General features: G+C 43.4%; 1 protein-coding gene across 2 annotated transcripts in view; it reads left to right on the top strand.

Moving 5' to 3' along the window:
• Positions 1-13,958, top strand: part of pola1 (polymerase (DNA directed), alpha 1) — a 67,406-nt gene that overhangs the window by 30,683 nt on the left and 22,765 nt on the right. For both annotated transcript variants that reach the window (XM_004546576.3, XM_004546575.3), the window contains exons 33-34: positions 5-186; positions 4,167-4,298. In XM_004546576.3, coding sequence (XP_004546633.1) covers positions 5-186; positions 4,167-4,298 — 314 coding nt within the window. The remainder of the gene's footprint in view (positions 1-4; positions 187-4,166; positions 4,299-13,958) is intronic.

Raw genomic sequence — 13,958 nt, 5'->3', positions numbered from 1 at the left:
TCAGGTCTGGACCCGAGTCAGTTCAGAGCTCAGCAGCAGTTCCAGAGGGAGGAGGAAGCCGACGGCTTGCTGGGTGTTCCCGTCCAGCTGACTGATGAGGAGCGCTATAAAGACTGTGAGAGGTTTACTTTCACCTGTCCTCAGTGTGGCACTGACAACGTCTACGACAGCGTCTTTGAAGGAGCTGTGAGTAGATGAACACACCGCTGTCCATCATAAAACTCCTCTGTATTGCTTTCTCTGTTTGTGCAGGACCAGATAATCTTTCTTAGAGTTGTATTTGAAGTTGTATTAAACCCTTGGCAGTTTAGACTTCAGCTGAAGAAATGTGCTGTCTGTTCTCGGCGCACACACACAAAGCGCCACACAGATATGGCCCAAGATTGAAAGGGAAAAAAGGAGATGGCTTTTATCAGTAATGGTGTGTTTCACTGGTCTAATGGATTAATCAGTAGAGACACAAATAAAGAGCGGGAGAATAATGTTTCAGAAGGCATTTCAGTAAAACTTCCTGTGAAGGATTCATGCGTTAGTCATCCTCCATATTGTGTCTCTGTCTGTATTTTAAGACAGCTGCCTGGCTCCAGTACGGACTCTGTTTTCATTGGCATAGTTTGGACTCCACAACTTGAAAAGCCTTTCCTTAACCCCTGTGGCTCTATGGAGACACACACACTCTCACACACACACACACACACACTGATCTCCTACCATTTGTCAGGCCAAGGTTTTGTGTGTGCGTGTGTGTTATCAGCTTCTAATGAGGAGCAGGACACACAGCTTTTTCTTGTCTAGAAGACACTAATAAAACTGACAAGCCTTTGGCCTCGAGTGGTGGAGAGAACTTGTAATAATTAAAACAGGAGTATTAAACACACTCTCCATAAAAGGATAATATCATTACACACTTGAACAGATATGCTGGTGTGTTGTTGCACAAGAAAAAGCAGAATAATCTCGCCCGAGTGATCGTGCTTGTACTAAACGGCCTGCGTCCTGCTATTAAGAGTACAATGCATGAACTTGAAATGTCAGAATAAAATATAGCATTAGTCTAAACGAACCAGGAATCATCTGATTACTGATGTTAATTCTCCTCTCTGTTGCCGGAGGCCGGTATGCACGCACACACAGTGATACGGATAAGACGGTAAGTTAATTAAGGTGGTGAGCATGGTCTAACAGCTCAGAGAGAGAGGGGAGGACAGATGGGCCTTGACTCCTCCGCTGACACAGAGCCAGAGATTGTAGGAGGAGGCGGTGATGTATGATGGAGGACAGACAGAGGAGGAAAGTTGTTTGATGGAGGTAGCGGGAGAGGAGGATGAAAAGATTAAGTGCAGAGAAGGGAAAAAAATGTGGATAAGGCTGCAGGGGAATACCCTCAGTTCAGTTTTAATAGAGCGTTAGGTATCCCACGCAGGCAGTTAAATCAGCACGCTGTGAAAGCTGCACAAACCAAGACGTTGACAAAATGGCCCGCTTAGGCAGTTGGCATGGCAAACCTTTTTAAAATTGTTTTTCAAAAGCCTATTTAATGTGCGGACATGAGGCGGTCCAGATAACGGCCGGGGTTTGTAGCCAGACATTGAGGAGAACTGGGAGTGTTAGAAGATATCATCCCTTTCTCATAAGTCTCGCACAGTCACAAGACGGTACTTTGAGTGTTTCATATTTTCATTTAATTGCCCGGCGATAAAATGACTAACAAGAAAGTGTTGTAGTAGATACAACTTGTTTTGAAAGGAGAGTGTGCTCTTGAAAGTGAACTTTTGAAAGAAACACGTGAGAGATACAGGGAGTGCAGAATTATTAGGCAAATGAGTATTTTTTCCACATAATCCTCTTCATGCATGTTGTCTTACTCCAAGCTGTATAGGCTCGAAAGCCTCAATTAAGCATATTAGTGATGTGCATCTCTGTAATGAGAAGGGGTGTGGTCTAATGACATCAACACCCTATATCAGGTGTGCATAATTATTAGGCAACGTCCTTTCCTTTGGCAAAATGGGTCAAAAGAAGGACTTGACAGGCTCAGAAAGTCAAAAATAGTGAGATATCTTGCAGAGGGATGCAGCAGTCTCAAAATTGCAAAGCTTCTGAAGCGTGATCATCGAACAATCAAGCCTTTCATTCAAAATAGTCAACAGGGTCGCAAGAAGCGTGTGGAAAAACCAAGGCGCAAAATAACTGCCCATGAACTGAGAAAAGTCAAGCGTGCAGCTGCCAAGATGCCACTTGCCACCAGTTTGGCCATATTTCAGAGCTGCAACATCACTGGAGTGCCCAAAAGCACAAGGTGTGCAATACTCAGAGACATGGCCAAGGTAAGAAAGGCTGAAAGACGACCACCACTGAACAAGACACACAAGCTGAAACGTCAAGACTGGGCCAAGAAATATCTCAAGACTGATTTTTCTAAGGTTTTATGGACTGATGAAATGAGAGTGAGTCTTGATGGGCCAGATGGATGGGCCCGTGGCTGGATTGGTAAAGGGCAGAGAGCTCCAGTCCGACTCAGACGCCAGCAAGGTGGAGGTGGAGTACTGGTTTGGGCTGGTATCATCAAAGATGAGCTTGTGGGGCCTTTTCGGGTTGAGGATGGAGTCAAGCTCAACTCCCAGTCCTACTGCCAGTTTCTGGAAGACACCTTCTTCAAGCAGTGGTACAGGAAGAAGTCTGCATCCTTCAAGAAAAACATGATTTTCATGCAGGACAATGCTCCATCACACGCGTCCAAGTACTCCACAGCGTGGCTGGCAAGAAAGGGTATAAAAGAAGAAAAACTAATGACATGGCCTCCTTGTTCACCTGATCTGAACCCTATTGAGAACCTGTGGTCCATCATCAAATGTGAGATTTACAAGGAGGGAAAACAGTACACCTCTCTGAACAGTGTCTGGGAGGCTGTGGTTGCTGCTGCACGCAATGTTGATGGTGAACAGATCAAAACACTGACAGAATCCATGGATGGCAGGCTTTTGAGTGTCCTTGCAAAGAAAGGTGGCTATATTGGTCGCTGATTTGTTTTTGTTTTGTTTTTGAATGTCAGAAATGTATATTTGTGAATGTGTAGATGTTATATTGGTTTCACTGGTAAAAATAAATAATTGAAATGGGTATATATTTGTTTTTTGTTAAGTTGCCTAATAATTATGCACAGTAATAGTCACCTGCACACACAGATATCCCCCTAAAATAGCTAAAACTAAAAACAAACTAAAAACTACTTCCAAAAACATTCAGCTTCGATATTAATGAGTTTTTTGGGTTCATTGAGAACATGGTTGTTGTTCAATAATAACATTATTCCTCAGAAATACAACTTGCCTAATAATTCTGCACTCCCTGTAAAGAAGACGAGGGGAGGAGATTAGACAGACTAAAATGAGAGTAAGGCTAAGATGCTATTAGAGAAATCAAATGAGTTGATTGACTCCAACTGGTAGAAAACTGTGTGTTTCTTTTTTTTCACTCCTAAAGAAGTGATGTAGGCAAACAAAAAGCCAGTGTGTGGCTGGGTGGGGGGTGTCACATGCATTCTTTTATGTCACAGACTTCCCTGCAGAAACCTTTTTTTGCGGCTGTCAGTGCGACAGGTAAATGGAGTTGAGGTTTAAAGGAGCAAGTGTTTAAAGGCGTTATATTTAGTGTAATTGGTATGTAGTGCGTCTACTTTTTTCATTGCATTAACTATAAAGCTCGCTGTCAAGTGGACAATTCAGGGGAACCGGGGTCATGTTGACCTGTTTTCTTCTGCCTACAATAACGTTAAAATCTACTGGACCCAGGGTTTCTTTAAGCTCCTCTGTGTTTGACATGGTCTTTGTTAAGGTTTAAAGGTAATGGTTGTGTTTGTGTGTTGCAAAACTAATTACAGGGTTAAATATGGAGCTGTGATGAATTCATATAGTATGCATATAAGGCAGTTAGACTATAGTTGATGTTTGCCCTTAGAGGCTATTGTATCTGCTGAAGCATTTTAGTGTATGTGCATGCAAACTGTAGGAGGAATTTTAAATGTCTCCTGATTTGTGGTTCCCTTTTCTTTTTGTTACCATCAATAAAATAAAGCTACTTTGCTTCATTACAGGATCATGCGAGCTTAGTGTACGTGGTTACATGCGGTTTCTTTTCAGGAATGTAATACACACTCTCTTTGTCAGGGTTCAAAGGTTGAGCCTAGTTTGATGCGCTGCTGTCACATCCCTTGTGGAGGTTCTCCAGCTGACTACGTCGTCAACATCCGCAACAAACTTGTGCTTGACATCCGTCGCCACATCAAAAGATACTACGCGGTGAGTATTTCTTTGTATTCCCGTCTGCCTCTGATAGTCACATTTTGATGTGCAGCTGATTCCAGATAACTGTTTTTCTGCTGTTTTTTATTTTAGTTTTCTTTAACCCTTGTACACTAATACCAGGTGGTTATTCATTGTTTTGCTTTGAAGCCTTAATAGGTTGATCTCTTATTTAGTACTTCAATTTGACATGTGTTTTTGTGCATTAATATATTTCATTGGCTAAAATATGCCCAATATTAAATATAGTATTACAAAACTGCGCATCAAGGTTCTAGGGTTAATTAGTTTGACTGCTTTCCTTATTTATTTATTTAAAAATTTTCTCTGTAGTAATACAAATTTGTTCATTCAATCCAAAATGTTCCTTTCTGAATGTTAAATAACAAAACAAAAAAATAAACAAGTGTGTCTTGCGTCCACAACGCTGCATTTATGCTTGTTACCTACGACAGCAGCACGTTACTAAAGTATTAAATAAAGGATTTGGCTGACAAAATACAAGCTCAAGCGGTCACAGAACATGAGCTGTGTGTAATGAAATCGTCAAAACTCGCTAAAATTGGCCTTCCACAAAGTGTCTGTGAAAGGGTTGGACTGTATTTAACACAATGGGGGATGCAACAGATGCAGTCATGTTAAGAGAAGCTATCAAAAGGATGTTGGGCAAAAGATGAAGAAAACCTCAGCAGGGCACTGTGCTGACATTTTCAACCAAAGAGCACACTGAGCATGTAAAATGGAAAAGAGCTCCAGAAGGATATGTCGGCGCATGATCATGGAAATAGTTAAATGGCCATTTGTACTCTGAATACCAAGTTTAAAATGCACACACAGTTTTAGATGATAAGGTGAAATTTAAATGATAGATGTGGGAAACAGGGTCATTAAGGTATGAGCAAAAACTTAAATTACTTTAAATCAAACATAATGGACTTTAAAGATCAAGCAGATTTGTCTCAATACAAGACACCCACGTACTTGAAAGACTATTTACAATTTTTATTTGCTGTATGTTTTTCTAGCGTAAATCATTTTTGCAGGTTGTATTTAAGCATTTATGGAAGGCGTGAAAGTGTGAATCATCATCTCTCGCTGGTACCTATTCATATTTTCAGCTGTGCATTGAAAGATGATGACATGTGTTACACCCCGGCCTAGGCAACCGGCGTGCAACACAGGAAAAATAAAAAATAAGGAAAACAAAACAAAAACAAAAAAACTACTACGGTTCGCCACCAAAATCCCAAAACGAAAGTATCAACAACTATTTACATCAAAGCAAAATAGAACATTTATTTACACCAAAACACCAAACTATTTACAACCAGGGGGAAGATCGCGACCATGACACACTGAAACACAGGGTTTAAATACCTAGAGGGAGCAATCAGGAAATGGACAACAAGAGGGAAACACAGCTGGGGCAACTCAGAACTGACGAGACAGGGAAACGTAAACTGAAAACACTAAGATAACACAGACTTTCAAAGTAAAACAGGAAACGCATAACAGTCACGCCAAAAACAACACACTGACAACACCGAAACGTAACAGTTCCCCCCACCCAAAAATCAAACATTTAACACCCAAGTGAAATGTTTGATTCGCCAACTCAGAGGCCTGGAAAATGGCCGGCAGACGACACATGAGGCTGGACGGGCAACTCGGGCCCTCCAGCAGACGACGAAGGCTGGAGCGGTCCCTCGGACCCTCCAGCGAAGGCGGATGAAGGCTGGAGCGGTCCCTCGGACCCCCCAGCGAAGGCGGATGAATGCTGGAGCGGTCCCTCGGACCCTCCAGCGAAGACGACGCACAGCTCACTAGCTGCAAACACCACGCACAGCTCACTAGCTGCAAACACCACACACAGCTCACTAGCTGCAAACACCACGCACAGCTCACTAGCTGCAAAGGCTGGAGCGGTCCCACGGACCCTCCAGCAGACGACGAAGGCTGGGGCGGTCCCTCGGACCCCCCAGCGAAGGCGGATGAAGGCTGGAGCAGTCCCTCGGACGCTCCAGCAGACGACGAAGGCTGGGGCGGTCCCTCGGACCCCCCAGCGAAGGCGGATGAAGGCTGGAGCAGTCCCTCGGACGCTCCAGCGAAGGCGGATGGCTGAAGCGAAGGCAGACGAAGCTGATGAAGGCTGGAGCGGCCCCACCGACCCTCCAGCAGACGACGAAGGCTGGAGCGGTCCCTTGGACCCTCCAGCAAAGACGGATGAAGGCTGGAGCGGTCCCACGGACCCTCCAGCAGACGACGAAGGCTGGAGCGGTCCCTCGGACCCCCCAGCGAAGGCGGATGAATGCTGGAGCGGTCCCTCGGACCCTCCAGCGAAGACGACGCACAGCTCACTAGCTGCAAACACCACGCATAGCTCACTAGCTGCAAACACCACGCACAGCTCACTAGCTGCAAACACCACGCACAGCTCACTAGCTGCAAACACCACGCACAGCTCACTAGCACGACGCACAGCTCACTAGCTGCAAACACCACGCACAGCTCACTAGCTGCAAAGGCTGGAGCGGTCCCACGGACCCTCCAGCAGACGACGAAGGCTGGGGCGGTCCCTCGGACCCCCCAGCGAAGGCGGATGAAGGCTGGAGCAGTCCCTCGGACGCTCCAGCGAAGGCGGATGGCTGAAGCGAAGGCAGACGAAGCTGATGAAGGCTGGAGCGGCCCCACCGACCCTCCAGCAGACGACGAAGGCTGGAGCGGTCCCTTGGACCCTCCAGCGAAGACGGATGAAGGCTGGAGCGGTCCCACGGACCCTCCAGCGGAGGCGGATGAAGGCTGGAGCGGTCCCACGGACCCTCCAGCAGACGACAAAGGCTGGGGCGGTCCCCGGACCGCCCCAGCCTTTGTCGTCTAAGAAAAAAACACCAGTTGACAGTTTTATCAGTGCTATGTCATCAGAAAACGACAGCCATTAGAAAATGAACGAAGAAAAGAAGGAACAAGGCGCAGAAGAAGACGGGCAGTGTGTTGGTTGGACACTATTATGACAACAAGAAGAAGATTAGTCTTCCTACAAAATGTTTATCCACCGTGTCTCTATGGTTTGGAAATGAACAGATGGCCTTGACTGACTAAATATTTTGTCAAGTTGGGAAAGCAATGTTTCCTTTTACATAGAAATGTTTCTCTATTCCTTACGGTGAGAAGTGCAGTTTATTAATTACAGTTCTCGGTATCGACAGATGCCTTAAGCTGAGGATCAGCATGCTCCTAATGACCAATCACAAGTTAAAGTGGCTCAGAGTGGTCGGGTAGATCCTGGATTAATGCCATAGTCCTGAAGATGGTGATGCTGTCAGCACTGCCTAAGTGTTAAACGATTTACCCACAACAGTCCTATGCAACAATGTTTCAAACCAGAACTACTTTGACATCTTATGACCCAAAAAAGGTTAAAGCAGTCATTACAGTGCAACTTAGTTTCATGCATGTTCTGCTTTACATGCTAGGATAATAATTCAGTAATATTGTTGATTATTTTTCACTTAATTTAGACACTGATGACATTTCATATTTTCAAAAATGTTACTAGTTTTGTATTTTTATTTGTTTGTAAACAGTCAGTACACCACGTTGGTGTAGAGTAAAATGTCTCAGGACCTTTTTAGATGGACGTAACTGAAAAATTTCAGCTTTTCTCTCTGGTAACAAATCAAACCAAAGAAGGCCATATGTTAAAATGTGATCTAGTCACACTGGAATGCAGAGTCATGGCAAAGGGAAACATTGTATTGTCTAAAAACTTGAATTATGTTCATTTTCAGATAATATCGAGTTGCACCCATTAGTGCGAGTTAAAAAGTCCACGATTAGTTTCTAACAAATAAAAATTGAGAAAGTTGAGAATACCTCACCTCGCACAGCTAACTATACTTGGAGTGAGATGGGTGTGAATGTTTCATAAAGGCCCTAAGAAGTAGTCTTCCTATGAAATATGCAATGTATGATAAAACTGCAATAATTCACTGCTATGTTAGCTAGAGTGTCAGTGAAGTTATTGAACAGAAACATGACCATTGTGGCAGTGTGGGACATTGAAGACGTTTGCTACATCAATATAGACCCCGAGAAGATGATTTGTAGTGCCTTTGCAAAAGACTTTGATTTATTTCTGTCGTTTTCAAAAGTCTGTCATGGCGTGGCACTCTGATTTATGGCAGTAAAGTATGTGAACACTGATATGCAGATTCCTCTTGGACAGAGTAGATCGAGAGGCTGTGACACATGTCGGTGTAAAGGACGGTGTAGTCAGTTTGCAGCCTGGGAGTGAATTAAACAGGATGCCTGCGTTGTCTTCGTAGGGGACTCTATCTCCTCATGGCTTCCAACACCTTGTTCTTGAGTGAGTGGAATGGTGTGTGTGTGTGTGTGTGTGGGGGGGGGGGGGGGGGGGGGGGGGGGCAGGGTAACTCTCCCACAGTGCTGAACAGAAATCAATTAGCGTGGTGAATGTGTGGGTAGTGAGTCCCCCTCAGCCCCTTTGTCACGATGTGTGAAACAGCTGCTACCACTGAATACTTACACGTCACACAGTAACACACATTTATACACATGCGCACATACACACACACACACACACACACACACACACACACACACACACACACACACACCGAGGGCTGAACAGCAGTGGACACAGCACACACAGCAGGGCAATGAAGAGGGGTAATATTGTGTAATTAAGGATTCCTTTCAGGCCGAGGGAGAGTTCAAATAGAGCTGTTTGTCTGGGCAGATAGAGTGAAAGCTCTGTACGTGTGTGTGTGTGTGCGCGCGGATATACGTATATATGTGTTGGCGTCTTTAGCTCCAACCACAGAGACATTAATCATTAGTGAAATTACCTTCTGCTCCCCACCTCACCCCCACCATTATCAATAAACCAGCACCCTGAGAATGGGCAAACACTTGCTCACTACCTCTCTCACACACACACACACACGCAGCCATCATTCCCTCTTCTCATCCCCGCTGTCTTTGGCAAAATGAGAGATTCGCTTGTTTCCTGAACCACCCAATTCTTCTTCTTTTTTTTTTTTCTTTTTTTTTTTTAAAGCCCCTCCCATCTAACAACCGTTACCATGGCATTTAACAAATTATTGCAATTACCCTCGTCATGCGGGTCGCCCCTGGAAACAGGCTGAGGGGCAAGAGAAGAAAGGGGGAGGGAGAGAGAGAAAGGGTGAATGAAGACCAGAGAAGGTGATAATCCTGTTTTGAACAAAAGGTCAAATTGTTGAATAGAGAAGCTTTGATTAAGCGGAGGAGGTACAAAGTGGAACCGTTTGAGCTCTTTTCACTGTGTGTGTGTGTGTCTGTGTCTGTGTGAGAGAGTGCGTGTCTGTGAAGTAGACCGATTTTTAGGTCTATTCACTTTAGAGCTGGAAGTGTTGACTGCCAAAGCACAAAAAACAGTTAGAGGTCTTTCTGCGTGCGTATGTGTGTGTGGCAGGTGGATTCCTCTGCTGCAGAAGTCACATCAGAGAGGCTTCTCCACTTATACAGTACAACAATGGAGCTCAAATTGTCTCATTAATCAATTATTTGATTTACAAAACATCAATTATCAATAGTTTTGTTTTGTTTTTTTGGTTTTTGGTTTTTAGATGTGAATGTTTGCTCTCTGAGAGTAAAATAGGAACAGCGCTGGAAAAACAACTTTAAACTGTCGTTTTTTTTTTTACTCTTTACATCACTGTAAGGTAAACTGCAGTTTTAAGAGAAATGATCAAACGGGAAATGTATACAGGATTCGAAAGTGTAATGGTTTAGAGAGAAGTATAGAAATGGCACCTAATTGAGTTTATTGGACCTTGTTGTTCCTGGAAGAGTGCCGTAACATCAGATTGACTGATAATCTATCAACTTCTCTGAACATATAACCAGTGCAGGTTTATCCATAATGATGGTGCTGTGTAAGCCCTGAGCAGCACACAGCCTTACATGTGGTCTGCAGTGTGGTGGATTCCTCACTAACACATTGCCATGGTGAGCCATCAGAGCAGAGGATCGAGACTAAAAAAGGGGCGTGGCTTATCAGCAGGAGTCTACAGTATAGAAGTAATGTAAGAAACAAATCTAATTTTATTGTCAGTTTTAGCCACGACTGAATTAATTGAATCAAAATCGTCAAACCTCTACTTTAATTACCATTTAAATTGGCTCAGTAGCAGCACTTTAAAGGGTTATCTGAGACTTGCAGGGCACTCGATCAGTCATTTATGGAACATTATCAGTGGATTATTCAGGCTGAACATTGTTTATAGGATTGCTTACTGAAATAAATAAACATGGAGATGACGAGGGAAGGTTTATGAACTACAGCGTCAAGAGTGATGTTGAATTCTCAGAGCCTAAATTATGAGATTGTAACAAAGCGGAGGGTTTCGGATGAGATAAATGTGTTTTAAAAATAAAAAAACAAACAAAGAAGAAGCTGTAGAGGAAGGGTACACTTCGTGGTGGGCCCTGTCGTGGCCTGGTCTTGCCTCTATTTGGTTAAATTATGTGGAACTCATTTGACATCTGCATTCAGTGTGTCAGGTATCCACTGCTGTAATTATGCAATTATGAGTCTTTATTCTCGCGTCCGACTGTACACCCCCACCCCCGCTCTTGCAATATGCCTCAATTAGACTTTTTTTTTTTTTTTTTATCCTTCTTTGGTCCTGATGTGCTTCTTGTTTTCAGTCCTTTCTATGTGGCTCGCAGGTCTGCCGCACTTGATCCTAACTTAATTTTTTATTTCTTTCGGTATGTGGCTTGTGTGTGGACGGGTTTTTGGGGTCACAGCGGCAGAGCAGAAGGGCATTGTGGGTTCCTCCTTTGAACCTCCTCAGTCTTTGATGTGTGCCTTGTTAATTCATTTTAATTCATGTGAATGGGCGCCAATGAATATGTTTGTACGCACACTGAATGTTTGTGTGCCAGTGAATCAGGCCCATGGGAACAGCAGTGTGTGCCAAGGCTTGTGTCATAAGAAGTACACAAAAAAGACTGCGCTACAGCCTCCCACTCTCATACTCCTTATCTCCCACCTCCATGAACTATTGTCCTGCATGTGTCTTTATCAGACACGGTGAAGCAGTCTCATTTCCCATGATGCCTAGCTCTTTGCACAAGAACAGCAGAGGTGTTTGGATAATTAGTCCTGGCGCTGGGTATTGTGGGTAAAGCTGTGAACTCTGTGACTTTCTAATTGATTTGGGACATATGTGTGTGTTTGGTTTTCATTTAAAAGAGATTGGCCGAATTTCTCTCTGTTTGTGTGTTTGTGTGTGTGTAGCCTGTTTGTGTAGACGACATGTCTACGCCTTCATCTCCTGTTTGGGGGAGAAAAAAACTGCAATTTTTTTCTTTAATAAAATGCATATTTTTCTAGTATTCATGTTGAACGCAATAAATAAATTTGCAGATTTTTGATTGATGTGGTGAGGTGTACATGAGGTTACTGGAAATGTGTGCAGTTGCAGAAGGAATACTTGGGTTAGATGTATTTGTCTCTGGTTTGATCTAATTGGTTTGTTAAATTAAATGTATGAGAATGGATGAACCTACGCTCATCAGGCACTTTGTTAGGTGCACTTGTTCAACAGCCCATCGGTACAGATCATGTAACTATACAGTTACATGTCAGGACAGTGCCTTTAGGTTTGAAGACATGGTCAAAGTGACCCGCTGAAGTTCAAAGCAGGCATCAGAATAGAGAATAAAGGTGATTTTTAAGTGACTTTGAACATGATATGGTCTGAGTATTTCCGAAACTGCTAATCTACTGGGATTTTCCCGCATAATCATCTCTAGAGTTTAAAGAGGATGGCCTCAAAAAGAGAAATTATCCAGTGACCGCAGTTCTGTGAGTGAAAATGAATTGAAAAGGTCAGAGGAGAATGGAGCTTTAAATTGACAGAAAGGCAACAGCAACTCCAATAACCACTTGTTACAGCTAAGATATGCAGAGGAGCATCTCTTGTCAGCTAAGAACAGGAAACCGAGGCTACAGCTCAGTGTAATTGGTGAATATTGGAAAAAGTTGACTAATCTGGTGGGTCTTAAGTTTTCCTGTGACATTCAGACGGTCGGGACAGAATTTGCCGTGAACATAAAAGTTGGATCAATCCTTCTTTGTATCAATGGTTCAGCCTATGGGGGATATTTTCTTGGCACGCCATAGTTATCTTATTAACAGCTGACTATCTTTCAAATGCCACAAGCTACCCGAGTATTGTGCTGACCATCTTTTTATGATCAGTGGACCCATCTCCATGGTTCCACAGTCAGCAGATCTCAATTCTGCAGAGCACCTTTGGGATGTGGTGGTACAAGAGAGAAATCATGGATGTGCAGCCACTAAATCTGCAGCAACTCTGATGCTATCATGTCAATATGGAACAAAATCTCTGAGAGATGTTTCCAGCATCTTGTTGAATCAATGCCATGAAGAATTCGGATTGTTCTGAAGGCAGAAACCTGGTTTTAGGTACTAACAAGGTGTAACTAATAAAGTGGCCACTGAGGATGGCTCTATAGCAGTCCAACTGCTAAACTGACCTGCCACTAAAAATATTTAGTACATTATGAAAATTAAAATGGGACAAATTTTGCAATTAGTGATCCACAATGTGATGCTTTTTGGTCAGAAATTGCTGACATGAAATACTAGTCTCATATAAATCTCATAGCATCACAACGTCATTGGAACCCGGTGAAGCCCAAATTGCATAAAGAAACAGTGGCTGAACTGAAGTGCTGTTCATTTGTACTGGGTGGCTCAGTGGGGTGGAGTGGGTGGTCTGCCAGGCACATGGTTGGCAGTGTGATCCACAGCTCCTCCAGCCTGCATGCCTGGGTAACATACTAAACCCCAAAGTGCTCCACTGGTGGAAGAGTGTGTGATTGGAAGTAGGGCTGCCATGAGTAGTCGACTAGTCACGATTACGTCGACTATCAAAATCGTCGACGACTGATTTAATAGTCGACGCGTCGTTTGAAGCTTTGTAAGATCACAAAAGATGCAGGAATAAGTAGTAGGATTTAAGAGTGTAATAACGGACTGAAACAGAAGATGGCAGCACTGCATGTACAAGGATGCCAGCTGCCGTTAAACCCCGAAGAAGAAGAAGTAGCTCTGTCCCAGAATTCATAGCGCAGCCCAGCTAAGTTTCCAACGATGGCGGCAGCTAGTTAGTTTTAATATTACTCTTATTATTCTTTCTGGGTCACAAAATAAACGTTTAACATATGTTCAGGCGAGAATGTAGCTGTGTAAACCTCAAATATCTGCTCAGTTTACCAGGACACCACATATTTTTAAAAGCGCTCCGACATTTTCGGAGACATCTGTTACCCACTAGCTCGATAGCTAGCCGGGGGCAAGGCTCACTAGAGCCTGTAAGAACACCGGACTCCTGGCAAATCGTTTTCAAACCCACCGCCATCTTTCGCTACTCAGGTTAAACATATGTAAGTCATTTAGATAACTTAAAAATGTTATTGTTTGGCTTTTTTTAGTATTTTATTTGTTCCAGAGTAAATCGGTTTGGCTGAGATTAAAGTTATAGTTTTTACACATAGTTACATAGTTTTTGAATAAATGTCAAGCAGACAACTGAAGTGGGAGATGCTGGAGAAAAT

This window comes from Maylandia zebra, linkage group LG9, assembly GCF_041146795.1.
Source record: "Maylandia zebra isolate NMK-2024a linkage group LG9, Mzebra_GT3a, whole genome shotgun sequence".
Taxonomy (NCBI): domain Eukaryota; kingdom Metazoa; phylum Chordata; class Actinopteri; order Cichliformes; family Cichlidae; genus Maylandia; species Maylandia zebra.
This window is presented reverse-complemented; position numbering and strand designations above follow the sequence as displayed.